This window comes from Mustela nivalis, assembly GCF_964662115.1.
Source record: "Mustela nivalis genome assembly, chromosome: 1".
Lineage (NCBI taxonomy): Eukaryota > Metazoa > Chordata > Mammalia > Carnivora > Mustelidae > Mustela > Mustela nivalis.
The window spans coordinates 198,018,113-198,035,481 of record NC_139020.1 but is presented as its reverse complement, the minus strand read 5'-3'; the positions used below and the strand labels follow the sequence as shown (position 1 = coordinate 198,035,481).

The following is a 17,369-nucleotide window of genomic DNA, read 5'->3' as shown; positions in this document are numbered from 1 at the left end:
GATCACTGATCAGGAGTCAGGGCCTGGGGGAGGGGAGGAAGGAGGCGCCCTGCTGGTGCAATTGGTAGTGTATGACTCTTGAACTCAGAATCATGAATTCAAGTCCCATGGGGGGGTGTAGAGATTACTGAGGTCATTTAAAGAAGTACATAAATGAACTTTAAAAAAAGAAATCTCAGTCTCACCTGGGCTCCAGGGGGGCCAGGTGGGCCAGGGGGGCCATGTTCTCCTCGGAGGCCCGGAAGCCCCTGGAAAAAGTCTTTGCTAGGACTGAAAGAGCCACTAAAAGAGCCCCCAAAGCACACCCGTGGACTGGGGAGGACCCCACTGAGATCCTCCTTGAGGACAGAGTTCTTAAAATTTGGAGGTTTCATTGAGATCCCCTGAGGCAGAGACCCCATTGGTTAGGGATCCCCTGCTAAAACTCCCCAGGGAAGAACCTCCAGGACCTGGGGGACCTCCTCAGGCCAAGGCAGAGAAGGTCAGAAAGCTGGACCCTGCTAGAGCCTGCTTGCCAGGGACAGGGCTGGACCAGCTCCCACTGCTCCCACTGATGCTGCGATGTGATGACCAGACCCTGAGCTGCCCTCCGTCCTGACATCTCCCATCACTTACGTCTCTCCCTGGGTCTCCAGCTTTGCCCGTAGCACCCTGAGGAGAGACTCAAAGTCAGGGAGTCTGCAGTGATTGTGGGCTCAGGAGGACTACCTGCTGACATGGCCACTAGTTCCTGTGAACTCAGGGCCTGAGGGGCACTCACACCCCCTATCCAGGAGGGGTCTAGGAGAAGCCACAAATACCCCATCTGTCCCCAGAGCTCAAGACCAAGAAGACCCAGATGAGGCTGGGGTCACGTGAAGAGGGAAGGGGGGCATGACCAGGCAATGACCGTCACAACTCACGTTCAGCCCGGGGGGGCCAGGGGCTCCTGGTTTCCCATCTAGCCCACCACGGCCATCTAGGCCAGGCGGACCCCGATCACCCTGAGGAAAACAGAGAGGTAAGAGGCCACAAAGGATAAGACAGACCTAAGAGCCTGGCTCACGGCTAAAAACCCTCCCTGCCCTCACCTTCTCTCCTGCTGGGCCTCGGACACCTGGGTCTCCCTGGGGAGAATAAGGTCAGATGAGAGGTGAGGGGAGGAGGAGGACTGAAGCTGCTGGGGCAAAGAGCATCACTCACCTGCGGGCCTGGGGGCCCCCGAAGTCCACTGACACCCTGAGGATAAGGGGAGGAAGAAATCAGACCAGGCCTTCCCAGACCCACACTTCCTCCAGGGACCAATCACACTCACCCTCTCCCCAGAGGCTCCAGGGGGGCCTGGGTCACCCTTGGGTCCTCGAGGACCCTCCTGTCCACGGTCCCCAGGTTCTCCCTGTGGCAGAGACAAGCTTGTTGAAGGAACAGTCCTACGGTCGCAGGCACGGCCAGTCGTGGAGGCACTGGGATGCTTCCTGTGCTCCAAGCCCCGCTCCAGACCCCCGGACCCTGATACCTTCTCTCCAGCTCCAAGTCCGGGCTCCACCTGTCGGGAGGAATGGCCCGTGAATGGTTCAACAAGGAGAAGCGGGGCCAGTGAGGGGCTGTGGGATCAGTGGAGCTATCAGGAGGCCATGGGGGACACGGGAGCCATCCCACCCCACTGGAAGGAGTGAAGGGACACCATACAGCATCAACAGGGGCAGGCAAGGGAGAGGATGGTAGATCAGACTCAGCTCAACTCTTACCGGCCGTCCAGGGAGTCCTGGGGGACCCTGGGGAAGGAAATGATTATGGGCAATAAGGAGCTCCAAGGTCCCAGGGCATGGCTCAGCTCTGCCCCAGCCTCAATTCTGCTCCTAGATTTCCTGAAGCACCCCGATGCCAAGCCCCAGAAGGCAGGTCGGGCCCGGAGGTGGCCATCAGTGCTCCCCACCTTGACCTTCAGCGCCCTTACATGGTCACTGACCAGACCAAACACTGGAAATCTGCATTCCTCCAGAGCCCAGGATACTGGCACTACTCACCGGCTCCCCGCGGTCCCCCTTGGGTCCAGACGGTCCAGGACTCCCCTGCAGAGAGTCAGGGCATCAGGATCATCAAGATAACTGGCAGGTTCAGGGAGTTTGGGGCACAAACTGAGGACTCATGGGGATCCTGGAGGCCTTTGGAGTTTGTGATGAAGGGGTCCCAGAAAATTGTGAGGACCTAGCATTGTAGGGTTGGGCTGGGAACCAGATGGTTGGAGTTGGGGTCAGGGGTTAGGACTCACGTTTCGTCCATCCTCTCCAGGATCTCCTTGGTCTCCCTTCTCACCCACAGGCCCCCGAGCTCCAGGTGCCCCCTGGGAAGAGCAGCTGGCCTGAGACAGGCCCTCCCAGCATGTTGCAGGCTTCCCATGACCCACCCCCCCATACTGCCCCAGGTTCCCCATCACCCCCAAACCATGCCAGAGTGTCCCATCACCCCATGCCTCCTTCCAGACTCTCCAGCACCCCCTCACTTCACCCTGCCAGCCTCACCCGAAGGCCACGCTCGCCAGCTTTCCCAGGCAAACCTGGATCACCCTGGTGACAGAGAGAAAGCCACACTGAGCGGGTGGGTTGGACTCAAACTGACTCGGGGGGAAGGGGCAGAGAAGAGCCTGGCCCCAGCTGGACAGCAGGCAGGGGAATGGACTGGATGACCTGGTGGCGCCCCCTGCCCAGTGGGATCCTAGTTCAAGGGTAGGGGTTCGTGGGAAGGAGTCTCACCGGGGGGCCCTCGTCACCTTTCTCTCCAACTTCACCCTGTGGGACAGGAGAATTAGCCCCGGTTCCCAGATTCCCCCATGAGGCTGACAACATCCTACTCCCCTGTCCCTCAGAAACCCCCTCCCCCAACTCCAGCTTTCTTACGTCTCGTCCTCGGGGGCCGACAGGTCCTGGGGAGCCAGGCCTCCCCGGGTCTCCCTTCTCTCCAGGAGGCCCCAAGTCACCCTGTGGAGGAGGCAGAAGTGAGGTGAGCGGGACGCAGGTAGCAGCCAACTCTTGGGGGGTGGTAACCCCAGAAACCTCCAGGTTACCCAAGGTCACAGGTACTCACCGGGGGTCCTGCTCTTCCGGTGAGGCCAATGGGACCCTGCAGGGCATGGAAGGGGGGACTCATTTGGAGCTCTCAGGTACTACCTCATCTCCTTCTGTCACACAGCCCCCCAGTCCCACATTTACTCACCCGGTCTCCAGGGTCTCCCTTGGGGCCAGGGTCTCCAGGAAGAACCGAGCCGGGTGGACCCTGGGTGGGAAGGATCAGAAGTCAGGCAGCACAGCCTTCACCTGCCCGACCCCCTAGACACTGTCCCCTCACTCACCCGCTCCCCTTTGACTCCTGCTGCTCCTCTGGGCCCAGGGGGCCCCACATCTCCCTAGAGGTGACAAAGGCCATCAACCATCAGCACCAGCCCCAAGTCCCATGAACCAGCCCCCACCGCCACCCTGATCCAGCAATCCTGCCCCTCAGGGGCCTCCGGCAGGCCCTATGACCTTGACCTCAACCCTGTGTCAGCCTCCTTTCCCTCTTGTCAAAATTACCTTTTCTCCTTTGGCCCCGGCACCGTCAGGTCCCTGAAAACAAATAGGACAGACACGCTTGGCCACACCTGGGCACCGCAATACTGTGACTGACAGGCGATGGGGTTATATCGAACTACAAGTCACAGAGCTCGTCTCTGTCCCGATGTCTCTGCCCGGCTGGGAGCCAGGCAGGGGTTACACGGAGCCAATGACCTACGTGATGGTCACAGGGTCACAGGTGACAGCCAGGAGTCAGGAGGGGTGTTACAGCATAAGGAGAGTCACAGAGCTCTTAGCTTGCCCAGGGCCCCAAGGTTACAGGGTCCTGGCCTGGAACACTGGTCTACACGCAGGCCAGTGTGCAAGGAGCTGTGCCCAAAGTCCCATCCACCCTTTGCTCACCACTCCAGGGTCCCCAGGACGACCAGGCTCCCCCTGTGGAAAAAGGACAGAGGCGGGGATGGGTCAGAGACCCACCTAGGAATCCACGTTCCCAATGTCCCACCTACCAAAATCCCTAGTATGGAGCAGGGGTGGGAGGGCAGGGAGAGGACCAGGCCCCAGGCAATGACTCACCTTCTCTCCTCGGCGTCCGGCGGGTCCCGGTGGCCCCTGCATATGGAAACAGTGTGAAGCCAGAGTGGGAGGAACATGGGAAAAGCCCTCTCCCAGTCCCACCACGGTCACAGACTCACTTCGGGCCCCTCGGGTCCGGGACGTCCAGCCACTCCAGGCAGGCCCTGGGGAAGAAGAGCGGACATGCTGGTCCAGGGGGTGGGGGCGGGAGATGGTGGCAGACAAGCGCTAGAGACTGCAGGGGTGCTGGAGAGAGGGTGCGAAAGGCCAGGATTCAGGTGGCAGGGGTCGAACTCAGCGGGGCGACAAGAGACCATGTCAGTGGAAGTCAAGGTCAGTTCAGTAGAGTCAAGAAGTTCAAAGCAGGCCCCAGGGGTTGAGAGTTAGAGCCTGCATGAGCAGCAATTACGTGAGCAGAGGTGGAGGGGCAGGGGGAGTCTAGGCTGAGAAGTCAAAAGCAGGAAGGGGCACAGAACTCGAGTCAGCTGGACACTGGCTTTGGGGTCAGAGGGCTCACCTGGGGTCCCACTGGGCCGGGGGATCCACGTTCACCCTGATGGAACAGGATAGCTCAGAGCTGAGTCTGACTCCAGAGCCTCTGGGGCCCAGAGAGCCCCCTGGGGTGCACTCACCTTCTCTCCGGCCTCACCCACAGCCCCTTTCAGTCCTCTGTCACCCTAAGGGGAGACAGGGAGGGTGCCTTGACTGTCAAACCCCAGAGAAGGTGTCTCAACCTCTAGCCATCCTGCCCTGGAAGCCACAGCCTCTGACCTGGTGAGAATCCTCTTCTCCTAACCCCGCCCCCCCACAGCCCCCAGATCTACAGCAGTCCCTACCCAGTGTGTCACGTTCCACACCTGACCCTCCAAAATGGCACTTACTTTGGGGCCAATGTCTCCAGGAGGTCCTCGTAGGCCCTAGGAGAGGTTCAGAGATTTGGGTTTGGGCATAAGGAGAGCGTAGACGGTGGGAGGCCAAGGCAGCTGGGGCTGCCCCTCGGAGCCCTTGCCCCGTACACTCACCCGCTCACCCGGGCTCCCAGGTTGTCCTGGGAGACCTGGGGCTCCGTCCTCACAGTCACCCTGAAGGAGAAACAGATGAGTAGAAGACCCTGCTCCTGCCCCTGCCCCCACCCCAGAACTGGTACACCAAGGGGTCAGGCTTCCTACTTTTTCTCCTTTCTCTCCGGAGGGGCCAACTGGGCCTTGGGGTCCAGGGTTTCCAGGAAGACCCTAGGAGAAAGTGGATAAAAATGTGAGCCCCAAACCGTGAGGGCTAGCACCCCTCGCCACTGCCCAGCGGAGCCCCAGCCCCAGGATCCACACCCCTGGGCATGGCCCCAAGCTCCCCAGCAGAGCCTCAGGGCTCCCTTACCGGCAGCCCAGGCTCGCCTGGACCAGTGCCGCCATCACCTGGTCCTGGAGGGCCCTGAGACAGAATAGCAGGTGAGATGACAACCACGAAGAATCAAATACCAAGCCACCCCCAGGACACTTTGCCCCTCAACTTACCCGCTCCCCACGATCGCCTTTGTCACCCTGAAAGACAGATCATGGCCCCATGACCCTGGACTACAGCTCCACTCCCCAATGTAAGGGGAAAGGTGAAGGTCAGGGATAAATCAGATCACGAAGGTCATGAGGGCACTGAGGAGTCATGGGGCACTAAGGGTCACATGGAGTAAGAGTGGCCAGTAGGGTTCAAATAGGGTCACTAAATCACTAGAGCACACGGAGGTCATGAAACCATACAGGGGTCATGTTGTCACCTTCACGGCCGTTCCAGGGAGTCCTGGAAGCCCCTGGGGTCCTGGGTCCCCCAGTGGGCCACGGGGTCCAGGAAGGCCCTGATGAAAGAGATAAAGTGTAAAGTATGCCCCCACGGACCCCCACTCCCACCCTGCCTTCCTTTGGTCCCCCACCACACATCACTTGCTCCCACACATCCTGGAACTTACTGGAGGTCCGCGGTCCCCTTTCTGCCCAGGAAGTCCTGGGCCCTCGCCTCCACTGACTCGTCCGGGCTCTCCCTGCAGGACAGAAAGCAGTGGACAGGATTCAGGGTATGGGAGCCTTGAGGTGGGAGAAGCCTCTTGAAGGGACTCAGCTATCCCTTATCATGCAGGAGGCCCTGCACAGTGTCCAGCCTGCTCCTCCCTGGGCCACCTGGCTCCCCCCTTCCCCTCTGCACCTACCGGCTCCCCCTTCGGGCCTCGAGGTCCTCGCTCTCCCTGAGGACAAAATAGAGCAAAGGGTGACACCTGGGCACTGGCACTCTGATGCTGCACTCCCCCACAGCCCCCCACCCTGCAGAAAGGACTCTGGGAAGACACTGGATGAGCAAAGAAGGAAAAACAACTTACTGGTTCTCCGCGAGGACCAGGCCACCCTGGGGAACCCTGTTAATGGAAGTGGTCAGGACAGTCAGACACCCACCACCCACTCGAGCAAAGAGCCTGTCCCACCGTGGGACCTGCAAGGGCAAGGCTTGCTTACCTTTGAGCCAGGGCTTCCTGGAGTCCCAGGGAGGCCAGGGCTGCCTGGAGGGCCCTCTGCCCCAGGGAAGCCCTAAGGAGGCAAAGATGTCAGGGAAGGAAGAGGCCCTCCCTTATGCCCCTGGTTTGCTGGAGGAGCCCAGAACCCCACAGGTCCCCAAGTGTTCCTGGGGTGGAGCAGTGGGGCAGAGAAGCCACCCTTCTGAGCTCAGCGGGGCCTCATCCTGGGCACAAGGGCAGTGACGAGGCAGAGGGCCTTCCCTGCCTCTGGGATTTAGAACTTACACCCAGGCTCCCTGGGGGAAATCTCAAAACTCCCCTGGTTGTTGTGCTTTAGGCCCTTTCCTGAAGTCTCTGGTATGGTTTACAACGTCCACTTCGGCTTCTGGGAATAGCCTTGTGGTTCTAACCCCGTTCTTTCTTTCTGTCTTTTAAAAAACCCAGGGGACACTTGCAGGAGTGTCTTAGGGGAACCTCAGAGGTTTCCACTCACCCTGTCACCCTTTGCAGCAGCACTCCCTGGGGGCCCTTGGGGGCCAGGAACACCAATCCTGCCCTGAGAGGAAAAAGCAGGTAAGGAGCCTGTGTGCCAGTCAGGGAGCAGAGGACAGGTGTGGGGAGGCACTCACCGGAAGGCCGGGGGGGCCAGGAGGCCCAGCTTGTCCTTTCAGGCCCTAGAAAGGGTGATCAGTGAGCTCTCTACCACCAGTCTTCTCCCAGCCCCACTGACCCCCAACCATTCTCTGCCTCCAACTAGGGTCACTCACCCTCTCTCCAGGTTGCCCCTTCTGGCCCTGGGGAAAGATATGTCCAATGAGGGTCAGAGGGGTCAGCCCCGGGTGTGGCCCTTGCCCACCCTCTCAACCCTGGACATTTACCTTTGGACAATGCACCGTGCAAGGTTCTGGCTGTGGCTGTGGATATAAGATCTCCTGGAGGCCGGGCTCTTCTACCAAGGGTCCCCAGGCCCCCTTTCCCCTGCCAGCAACCCCTCCCCCAGAGGAGCCTTGCAAACCTGGGTGGTTGAGCCTATCTGACACAAGGATGTTGCCAGACTACTGACTGCCCGCTCCAAGCTTGGACCATCATCCGTAGCAAAGAAAGTCTGGACAGGGTCCACGCCCGGCACCAAGCGACGCAACTGTTCTGGGTCAGCTCCGGCTTGGCCCAGAATCATCACTTTGAGCCCTAAGGAGGGGTCCAGCAGTCTGCATGACAACTGCGCCAAAGTCAGGCCGTCCCCAGGCCCCATCCCCACTGGCCCTCCTCCTCACCAGCAGCCTGGGCCTCACGGATAGGGTTGAAGATGTCACCTCTCAAGGGCTCATCGACAAGCAAAACCATTACCCCTGGTACGTGCTGGCGGCGCCCCGGAGCATCCGGGGCTAACAGATGCCTGTGAGCAGTGACCACAGCAGTGCCTGGGACAAAGAACATGTCAGAAGCCAGGGCCACCAGCTCCCCGTGGGGAAGCCCCCAGAGTCCACGTCCAGTGCAGTTCCTTACCCAGGTTGTTCCCACTTGGGTCCACGTAGGGGATGCTGCGGATTTTCTGCAGGATGGCGCCAGGATCGTAGGAGCTATTCAGCGGGAACAGTGGGGAGGGCCGATGACTGTAGGACAGGAGGCCAACCTGGGGTGGGAGGGGTACACAGAGCCTGGGGAGGATGGCAGAGCAAGAATGACAGGGCCTGGGGGTGCCTGGGTGGCTCAGTGGGTTAAAGCCTCTGCCTTCAGCTTAGGTCATGATCTCAGGATCCTGGGATCGAGCCCTACATCGGACTCTCTGCTCAGCGGGGAACCTGCTTCCTCCTCTCTCTCTGCCTGTCTCTCTATTTGTGATCTCTGTCTATCAAATAAATAAATAAAATCTTGAAGGAAAAAAAAAAAAGAATGACAGGGCCTGTGGGGGGAGATACAGAGCTCAGGGTGTGGGACTACACTCAGGACTACACCTGAACTTGGGGGAGTCAGCAGTGATGGTAGGATAAGGAGCTAAGCAGCAGAAGGGGAGATCTGGAGCCTGGGGAGGGCTGGGATACAGCCTGAATCACTGGTAGAGGGGGCTAATGATCACTGCTGTGAAGCCTGGGTTGGGAAAGGGCTGGGATCGGAAGGAGTCTGGCTGTCTCTGGGGCCAAACCTGCACTGCCTGTGGCCCGAGAGGCCCAAGTGCAGACACCAGACGCTCCAGGGCTCGCTTTGCAGCCTCCGCACGATGAGCATTGTCCTGAGTGGCGTGCAGCAGGAACACTACATCCATCAGGCCATGCGCACACACTGCAGGAAGGGCGCTGTTACTGAAGTGTCTAGCCCATCTGGCTACCCCCTTGGGCCCCTCCCACCGTGCCTATCATACCTGGGAGCTGTGTGACAGAGGCCTCAGGTCCCCGTACACCCTCCCGGATGGGTATCAGTGAGAAAATGTAGGAGAGGCCAGGCTCTAGACCCGTCACCTGCTGGGAGCTCGAGATCCCTGGAAGTGTCTGCGAGGCCCCAGGGATGTCTGCAGGGGATAAAACCTGGTTAAACGGGAAGCCTCCTGTGGAACCCCAACTGCCAGCCCATCCCAAACTTGGCCTCCACTTCACCTTGGCCAGGGCGTCTGAGTGGCCGCCAGGACAGGATGTAGCTGGATACTCCAGACACTGGAGTCCAGGCCAGGGTCACTGAGTCCACTGAAGTGTCCACCACACGCAGTTCAGTGCTTGGGACACGGGGTGACTCTGAAAAAGGTATCAAAGACCAGGGATCAGAGTCTATGTCTTGAGAGATAGACAAAAGGGGAGAGATCACCTGAGGAGGTTCTTGGGTTAGAGAAAGAAATGTCACGGGAGATCGTGCTGGGAGTCACCCCAGGGGCAAGAGTGGTAGGAGGGCTACAGGAGGAGTCACTAAGGGTCATGGGGTGCAGGAAACCAGGGTGAGTCATCAGTGGGGGAAAGCTCACACCAGGGAAGAGTGGACTCTCTGGGCTCACCAGTGTGTGCAGTCACTTCCGTGGGGGGCCCTTCTCCAGCTGACCCCAAAACGCTCAGCCATATGCGGTACTGGGTGGCTGGTTCTAACCCATCCAGTTCATAGCTGCTGAGATCGGGCCCCAGGACCCGGGATTGTTCCTGACCACCTGGGGCAGGCATGAGAGTGAGGACCCAAAACACACGGAAGGATGCTACAGACCAACATTAATGAACTTGCCCACCTCACCGACTGACCCTGCCGACCAGATCCACCCTCCTAACTGATCTTCCCCATTCTCGCTGACCCTGTTCACTTTACTGACCCTGCACGACCGACCTTTATTGATCCCACCCACCGGACTGACTGATTCCGCGCACTGTCACTGATCCAGCAAACCACAGACCCTGCCCACTCACGGACCTCGCGTAACTCGCCAGCCCCGCCCCCAGCCCCGCCCCCTCTGGTCCCTGAGCCAGCCCCCCGACACGGGGACAGCTCTCACCCTCGGGTCGCCAACGCAGACGGAAGCCCTGTGCCCCGGGCACCGGGTGCCAGCGCAGCCTCAGCGAGTGCTCCCCTCGCTGCACAACGCGAAGGGTCTCCAGTGCTGGCGGAGCCTCAGGCGCTACAGAGAAAGCCCCGGCATCAGGGAGGCCCCGCCCCCACTCGCTCCTGAGCCAATGCCAGACCAATCCTGGAAAGCGCACCGCCCCAACCGGCTCCTCTGCCTATCCGAGGCTTCATGCCTCTCCCTCCTCGACCCCCGCCGTGCACAAACCCCGCCCCCAAACCGTCCACACCACCAATCCAAGGCTAGCCCCAGCCCGAGCTCCGCCTACGTGTAGTGACGACAATGGAGACGGGCGCGCCCTCGCGGTCTCCGACCAGTGCAGTCACTCGCACCGAGTAGCTGACTCCGCCTTCGAGGCCCCGTATTTCTGCGGAGTCCGTGTTTCCTGGGAGCACCTGCTGTCTCGTGGGGCCACCTAGGCAGGCAAACATGGAGCAACAGTCGGGGTGGGGGTGGCTTACCAGAGAGGGCAGGCCCAGCCGGGAGGGACAAGGGCGGATCAGGGAAACATACCCTCGCTGCGGCCCCAGGCCAGTCTGTAGGCTGTGGCTCCAGGGACCCCTACCCAGGTGACCCGCAGAACATCACTGGAAGCATTGAGGATCTGCAGCTTGGACACACTGCCCACGGGTGCAGGGTCTGGGGGCAGAAGCAGGGTAAGGGGCCAGTGGCCACTGGATGGCTGGAGGAGAACGGGGTGGCAGTGCCAACATGGTCCGTGCAAGGAGGTCTGAAGGTCAGTGAGAGGTTAGTATGGACAGGTCAGTACAGGCAACCTCTGAGAGGGAGGAGGTCAGTGCCCCAGAGTGGGCAGGGTGGGGTGGCCAGGAGGTCGCTGAGGAGGGACACTTAGTCAATGTGGAAAGGTCACCGAGCAGTGAAGGAGAGGGCAGCTGAAGCCGACGAGAATACACAGTGGGCTGGGGTAGCTGATGAGATGTTTGCCAGCTGGCCAGGATTCACTCACCTGTCCTCACAAGCACGGAGGTGGGGGTCCCATCCACACCAGCCACACGGGCCCACACACGCACCGTGTACTGAGTATCTGGCTCCAGCCCATCCAGCTCAGCCACTGTGGCCTCTCCAGAAACGAGCTGGGATTTTTCTGGACCTGGGAGTGGGAATGGAGACAGCTCCAGGGCTGGGTAGCCTCTGCCCTCCAATGCCCCACCTGGACCCCTAATTAACCCCCATCCCCCATTCCACCCAGACCTGCACCCACCCCTGTGACTCTCCAAAACCTCCAGTCCCCTCCAAAACCCCTGGTCCTCACCACGGCCTGAATGCCAGGAGATCCTGTATCCCGTGGCACCAGGAACCCTGCTCCAAGCAATGGTGACAGATGAGCTGCTGGTCTGCGTCACATGGACAGTCCTCACTGGGCCCAGTGGGTCTGAGGGGGAGAGGCAATGGAGAGTCTCATGGAGGAGACAGTGGAGGGTCTGATGGGGGAGGATTGGGGGACCATCTACCGGAAGGCTACAGAACTCTAAAAGGAAACAGGGATCTGATGGGGGAGGTGGTGAATGGGCCAGATCGGGGAAGAAGTGGGGGTTCTGACAGAGGAGACAGTTGCAGTCTGAGTGAAGCAGGTGCTAGGAATCTGAGAGAGAAGAGGGTCTGACAGGGAAAACAATAGGGTCAGAGGAAGCAGTGAGGGGGTATAAGCGTAAGTCTTAGAGGAGAGTCAGGTGGAGCAGAAAAGGCCACGGGAGCCTGAGAGATGAGGTGGTGGAAATCCGAGGGCAAAGAGTGTGGGATCTTTGAGGAGAGGCAAAGGAGTCTAAGGAAGGGGGCGCTTAAAAGGAGACAAGGGAGGCCGAAGGGGAAAGCAGGACTCTGAGGGAGAAGGCAGCGGGAATCTGAAGAGGGAGACTGTGACTGATCTGGGGCAAAGCAAGGGTCTGAGAGGGGAGGGCATGGGGGTCCAAAGGAGCACTGGAGATAGATAGCCAAGGGGCTGGGTCAGGCCCTGACCAGTTTGAACCACGATGACCGCAGGGGGACCCTCCTCTCTTCCTCGCAGTGCTGACAAAGCCACCTGGTAGGACGTGCCAGGCCGTAGCCCTGTGATATCTGTGGAAGTGGATTCTGGGGGCAAAGTCTGGCTGGACTCTGGACCTAGGGTCAGAGGAAAGTGTTGACATGGCTCTTGCCTGCCCCCTCCATCCCCCATACCCTGACCGTTCCTCTCCATAACCCTCCCACACACTCCACACCGACCACTGTCTGTCCTCCAGCTAATCCGAAATCCACTGGCTCCAGGAACGGGGCCCCAGGCCACCCTCACTCGTGTAGCATCTGATGCCACGACTCGTAGCCCTGGGATGGCAAGTGGGGTTTCCAGTTCTGGGGGTGAAAGATAGAGATCAGAGGTCAAAATCAGGACTGCAGTGAGCCCGGCAGGCAGCTGTTCCCCCACAGCCCTTCTGCAGTACTCACCCCGGCGGACCGTGAGGATGCTGGCGCCCCCCTCGCGGGCGCCCACCCGAGCAGACACCCGCACAGTGTAGCTTAGCCCAGCCCGGACATCATCCAACTCAAAGGCCGTCTGACTTCCAGGAAGCACCAGAGTCCGTTCAACTCCTAAGAAGGCAGGGTAGGCGGGCAGGGGTCAGTGAGACACAGAGATGTGGGATGATGGCAGTCAGTGACAGACAGTGACACAGGATAATGGACCAGTGATGAATGGAGACCCAAGATGATAGAGGTCTGTGGACAAGGACATGGAATGTATGACGAGAGAAGTCACTAGACAGTCATAGGAATTGACAGGTCGGGTGCCTGGGTGGATCAGTCATTAAGCGTCTGCCTTTGGCTCAGGTCATGATTCCAGGGTCATGGGATCGAGGCCCACATCGGTCTCCTTGCTCAGTGGGAAGCCTGCTTCTCCCTCTCCCACTCCCCCCTGCTTGTGTTCCCTCTCTCTTTGTCAAATAAATAAATAAAATCTCAAAAAAAAAAAAAAAAAGGAATTGACAGGTCATCAATAGACAGGGACATGGGGTAACAGGGGCCAGTATTGGGTGGGGACTCTCCATGCTGAGAGCTCAGCATGGACAGTGGTTCCAGCTAGAATCCCTGAAGGACAGGGACTGAGCTTGTACTTGTGGAGAAGGGGGCAAAGCTGCAGCCAGGGATGTGGGGCAGCGAGTGGAGACAGACCCTGTGAGAAGAGGGGCTGAGGCAGGGCTGGGAGCAGACACCCAACGACAGATCTGGGCTCAGTTGCCACCTCGGGCGATGGATGGAGAAAGCTATAGAAACCCAGAAGCAGAAAGAGATTGGGTGAAGGTGCAGTCAGGCCCCAACAGCTGGATCTTTAATGTGTGTGAGTGTGGCTGTGACCCCCTCACCCTGGGTACTGCGCACAGCAAAGCGGTACTCGGTGGCCCCGGGAACTGGGCTCCAGGACACTCGCACCCGCTGCCCAGGCAGCTCGGTAGCCTGAAGGTCCATCACAGGGCCCACAGGCAGCTCTGGCCCTGTTGGAGAGTGCAGCATGAAAGTCTTCCCGGCCCTCCGCACCACTCCCCACCATCCCTTCCCCTGTCACGAGGCCAGGCCCACAGAGCCCTCACCAGTGGGGACCACGGTGGCAGGTGTGGCCACCTCACGGCCCTCCAGCAGCGTGTAGAGCGTGAGGCGGTACTCAGTGCCCGGCTGCAGCCCATCCAACTGGTAGCGGGTCACGTCAGGGGGCAGCACCACCTTCTGCGGCGCCCCCAAGCCTGCAAGATGACAGGGTCAGGCCAGCTGAAGCCAAGCCCAACCCTGCCCGCCCACCCCCCTCCCCTGCACGGACCACTCTCACGCCGCCATTCCAGCCGGTAGCCACGGGCCTCAGGCACCAAGTTCCAGGAAACGAGAATGGACGTGGGGCCCAGGATGACCGGGCGCAGGGTCTGTTCAACAGAGGCATCTGCCCAGGGCATGCGGGACGTCAGCCGTCTCGGTGCCCTGCCAGCCTGCCCACCCTGCCCGAAGAAAGCCCCTGGCCCTCTCACCAGTACGGGCAGTCAGGGAGGTGGTTGCCCCGACACTCCGGCCGAGCAGGCTGCTCACAGTCACCTCGTAGTCTGTGCCAGGCTCCAGGTCACGCAGCAACACTGACCCCTGCCCAGGGCCCAGCTCCTGCTGCTGTGTGACACCACCTGCACGGGGGGCACAGGAGGGTACAGGGGGACACGGCAGGGGTGGTCAGTGTGCCCTGCAGACTCCGAGCCTTGCCATCCCGTCTGGGGTGCGGGGATCCCCCTCACTCACCACTGAGGACCCGCCATGTCACACGGTAGCCAGTGGCACCCGGCACGCTCCGCCAAGCCACCAGGAGGCTGTGGGTCGTGGTGTTCTGGATGGTCAACTCCGGCCCCTCCAGGGCAGCTGGGGGAAGGTGCACCAGGTATTAGCGGAGTCAGGGGTGGCGGGGTGTTACTGGGCGGTTAGGGGAGCGGGGTCAGGGGTTAGGGTCAGAGGTTAGCAGAAGTGCTCACTGGTCCGGGCTGTCCCGCTCACGGCCTCCCCGATGCTATTGGCGTAGAGGGCTACCACGGTCACTTGGTACTCGGTCAGTGGCCGGAGACCCTGCAGCTGCGTGCTGGTCTCACCAGCGGGGACGCTCACCTGCCCAGGGTCAGAGGTCACTTTACCTTGCCCAGCTAAATCCCCAGCCCCCCACCTGCCATCCCTGACATCCTTACCTCCCGCCGCTCACTGGACAGTGGCTGCCCCAGCCCTGTCAGAGGAGCATACTGGACCTTGTAGCCAGTCACAGGGCCACTGGCCGCGGTCCACTGTACTCTCAAGGACTGACTGCCTGCTTCAGACAGCACCAGGTCTCGGGGACCGGAGGTTGAGTCATCAGCTAGGAAGGGCAGGGAGTCAGGTAACCAGGCAGGAGGATCAGGGGTCAGACTTAAAGCGGAGCATTGGGGTCAAAGTACAGGAGCCCCTGGGGTAGCCCCTGCCCTGAGGGCAGGACACATGGACAGTACCCCCAGCCTGTCAGGGGCACATGGGATGGCATCACCACTCCCAGGTGGGGGGCAGGGGTCCAGGTCAGGGCACAAGTGTGGGCAGAAACTCACTGGGCAGGGTCACAGGCACACCCCCTGCAGTCGTGCACACTCTCCGGGAAACAAGAGGCAGCAGGGTCCTCAAGATACTGAAGTCATTGACGAAGAAGAAGAAATCACTGGTGGGCTGTGAGGCAACTCGCCTCAGCTCCTCGGGGTCGGCATTCTTGATCCCTGAGGGGACGCCCAGTCAGAGCTCAGGGGTTCCCATGCCCTCTGACTGGCCCCCGCCACAGCCTGTGTGTCATCTCAGCTTGGCACTCACCCACGGCAAACAGCTTGACCCCCTGTCCCTTCAGCCGCTGGGCAGCTGTGTCCACCAGATCCTGGGACTTCCCGTCTGTGATGAGGATACAGACCTGGGGCAGGCGCACGGGGTCAGTCAGTGTGCCTCAGCCAGCTAATGCGGGGGGCAGGGTAGGGGAAGAGATCACCTTGGGGACACCAGGTCGAGCCAGCTGGGGCAGGAAGACGTGGTCAGCCACGTGGAGAATCGCAGCCCCCGTGCGCGTGTTGCCCCCCTTGTAGCTGAGCTCACGGATGGCTCGGATCACATCGCCCCCTGAGCCAAGCGCATCGAGGCCAAACTCTGTCCTGTGCAGGGGAGGGAAGGTGGCAACAGGCTCGGGGCCAGGACCTGTTCTGGCCCTGGCTTCTAGGAGGCCTCTGGGGTGAGGTTTGCGAATACCAGGTCCCCTTGAGGGTCCTCTTGGTTTTGTGACTCCTGTCCTCCACCTCTGAAGCCAGTCACAATCTCCTTTGGTACCCCTCTGTGCCCTGCCTGGGGCTGGATTCCTTGGGGCTCCCTGCCTCTGGGAGCAGGATGTCTGGTTAATTAAGTGATTGTGGGAGGAAGGGTCCGGTTGTAGGGAGGTGGCCGTTGGCCAGGCAGGGAGGCCCTGTGGGAGGGGAGAGGCCGAAGGCATCAGGAGGCTGAAACAGGGACAGTCCGGTAGGTAGGCAGGGGGCATCTGAGACCCCTGAGCTCCCCATCTCCACACCAGAACACACAGGGCTGTCTTTGGCAGGACACCAGCCCAGAGGTGTCTCAGGTGTAAGGAGAGCCTTGTCTGTCTCCAGAGGAGGTTGTGGCTCGGGGAAGAGGGGTCTGGGTTCCCCAAAGCCTGGCCTTGGGGTTTCTGGGCTCCCTGCTCCTGTAGGGGGAAAATCCTGGTGAGAGTTCCAGGTCCCCAGCTCCAGGGGCCACCACTCACCGGGGATCATCGCTGTACTGCACCGCAGCGAAACGCACGCCCTGTGCGCTGGCCGCCCCCGAGAAGGGCAGCACAAGTCCCTCCAGGAAACCTCGCACTTCACGGAAGTTGCCTCGGCCGATGGACGAAGAACCATCAAGCAGGAACACGATGTCGGCGGCGTAAAGGCGTGTGCAGGTCACTAGGGCGAGGAGGAGCCGTGAGGCTCTCTCCTTGGAGACCACCCACCCCTCAAGGCACTGTGGTCTCTTGGCACTAAGGGTTAGGGAGGATGGAGTAGGCCCCAGAGGTTAAGCAAACAGGCTCGGGCTGGCTGGGCCCTGGGAGCCTCTGAGGGAGGGACAGAGGAGCCCTGAGCAGACTCTGTGGGGGACTGGTGTATGCAGAGAAGGGATAGCCTGGCCACGGGTGTGGATCTGGGACTGAGGTCGGCCTCGGGGGGCCAGCGTGGAGTGACAAAGAGGGGGTGACCCAGCTTGCATTCAGGGAGCCAGAGTTTGGGATCCAACAGGGTAGGATGAGGTTTGGGAGACCAGCAGGGGGAGCGGAGGGCTTGGGGAGTCTGGGGAGAGTTAGCAGGGATGCAGGCAGGGTTGTGGAGGTGGGAGGGGTCCCAGATGAAGGTCACGGGTGACAGGGTGAAGCGCCCGGATGAAGTCCTTCCCCGCGGTGCCCACCTCTCTCCCTGTGCTGGGCCCGCGCGCGGAGCGCCCCTGCCAGGATCCCGGCGCAGAGTGCGGCCACCAGGAGCGGCAGCTTCATCCTGGGTGGAGGAGACGGTCAGCCAGGCCCCCCGTCTCTGTCCCTCATCCCCCGCAGCTATCGCGGTGGGAGCCCAGCGCACCCCTATCCCAGTCCCGGTCTTGCCTGCCCGTCCACGGGCTCCTGCCGCCAGCCGTTGCTGCAGTCCCGCCGCCACAGCCGAGAAAAGTCCCGATCAGGGGGGCG

At 60.7% G+C, this 17,369-nt stretch overlaps 1 protein-coding gene across 1 annotated transcript in view; it reads right to left on the bottom strand.

Moving 5' to 3' along the window:
• Positions 1-17,369, bottom strand: part of COL7A1 (collagen type VII alpha 1 chain) — a 31,395-nt gene extending 14,026 nt beyond the window's left edge. The window contains exons 1-64 of the mRNA XM_082688538.1: positions 17,289-17,369; positions 17,099-17,184; positions 16,422-16,602; positions 15,642-15,801; positions 15,473-15,566; positions 15,220-15,381; positions 14,833-14,996; positions 14,626-14,755; positions 14,399-14,515; positions 14,140-14,286; positions 13,938-14,054; positions 13,714-13,863; positions 13,489-13,617; positions 12,575-12,718; positions 12,356-12,481; positions 12,110-12,253; positions 11,406-11,525; positions 11,100-11,243; positions 10,646-10,771; positions 10,401-10,547; positions 10,064-10,186; positions 9,581-9,727; positions 9,192-9,326; positions 8,960-9,106; positions 8,744-8,880; positions 8,107-8,233; positions 7,875-8,021; positions 7,616-7,788; positions 7,479-7,514; positions 7,368-7,394; positions 7,230-7,274; positions 7,094-7,156; positions 6,602-6,673; positions 6,469-6,504; positions 6,301-6,336; positions 6,064-6,135; positions 5,875-5,952; positions 5,618-5,644; positions 5,481-5,534; positions 5,276-5,338; positions 5,129-5,188; positions 4,988-5,023; positions 4,739-4,783; positions 4,624-4,659; positions 4,226-4,270; positions 4,107-4,142; positions 3,933-3,965; positions 3,549-3,581; positions 3,329-3,382; positions 3,193-3,252; positions 3,064-3,099; positions 2,877-2,957; positions 2,733-2,768; positions 2,502-2,546; positions 2,252-2,323; positions 2,007-2,051; positions 1,728-1,754; positions 1,496-1,525; positions 1,295-1,375; positions 1,183-1,218; positions 1,071-1,106; positions 903-983; positions 616-651; positions 186-248 (exon numbers count right to left, since the gene is read on the bottom strand). Coding sequence (XP_082544664.1) covers positions 186-248; positions 616-651; positions 903-983; positions 1,071-1,106; positions 1,183-1,218; positions 1,295-1,375; positions 1,496-1,525; positions 1,728-1,754; positions 2,007-2,051; positions 2,252-2,323; positions 2,502-2,546; positions 2,733-2,768; positions 2,877-2,957; positions 3,064-3,099; positions 3,193-3,252; positions 3,329-3,382; positions 3,549-3,581; positions 3,933-3,965; positions 4,107-4,142; positions 4,226-4,270; positions 4,624-4,659; positions 4,739-4,783; positions 4,988-5,023; positions 5,129-5,188; positions 5,276-5,338; positions 5,481-5,534; positions 5,618-5,644; positions 5,875-5,952; positions 6,064-6,135; positions 6,301-6,336; positions 6,469-6,504; positions 6,602-6,673; positions 7,094-7,156; positions 7,230-7,274; positions 7,368-7,394; positions 7,479-7,514; positions 7,616-7,788; positions 7,875-8,021; positions 8,107-8,233; positions 8,744-8,880; positions 8,960-9,106; positions 9,192-9,326; positions 9,581-9,727; positions 10,064-10,186; positions 10,401-10,547; positions 10,646-10,771; positions 11,100-11,243; positions 11,406-11,525; positions 12,110-12,253; positions 12,356-12,481; positions 12,575-12,718; positions 13,489-13,617; positions 13,714-13,863; positions 13,938-14,054; positions 14,140-14,286; positions 14,399-14,515; positions 14,626-14,755; positions 14,833-14,996; positions 15,220-15,381; positions 15,473-15,566; positions 15,642-15,801; positions 16,422-16,602; positions 17,099-17,183 — 5,475 coding nt within the window. The 5' untranslated portion in view covers position 17,184; positions 17,289-17,369. The remainder of the gene's footprint in view (positions 1-185; positions 249-615; positions 652-902; positions 984-1,070; positions 1,107-1,182; positions 1,219-1,294; positions 1,376-1,495; positions 1,526-1,727; positions 1,755-2,006; positions 2,052-2,251; positions 2,324-2,501; positions 2,547-2,732; positions 2,769-2,876; positions 2,958-3,063; positions 3,100-3,192; positions 3,253-3,328; positions 3,383-3,548; positions 3,582-3,932; positions 3,966-4,106; positions 4,143-4,225; positions 4,271-4,623; positions 4,660-4,738; positions 4,784-4,987; positions 5,024-5,128; positions 5,189-5,275; positions 5,339-5,480; positions 5,535-5,617; positions 5,645-5,874; positions 5,953-6,063; positions 6,136-6,300; positions 6,337-6,468; positions 6,505-6,601; positions 6,674-7,093; positions 7,157-7,229; positions 7,275-7,367; positions 7,395-7,478; positions 7,515-7,615; positions 7,789-7,874; positions 8,022-8,106; positions 8,234-8,743; positions 8,881-8,959; positions 9,107-9,191; positions 9,327-9,580; positions 9,728-10,063; positions 10,187-10,400; positions 10,548-10,645; positions 10,772-11,099; positions 11,244-11,405; positions 11,526-12,109; positions 12,254-12,355; positions 12,482-12,574; positions 12,719-13,488; positions 13,618-13,713; positions 13,864-13,937; positions 14,055-14,139; positions 14,287-14,398; positions 14,516-14,625; positions 14,756-14,832; positions 14,997-15,219; positions 15,382-15,472; positions 15,567-15,641; positions 15,802-16,421; positions 16,603-17,098; positions 17,185-17,288) is intronic.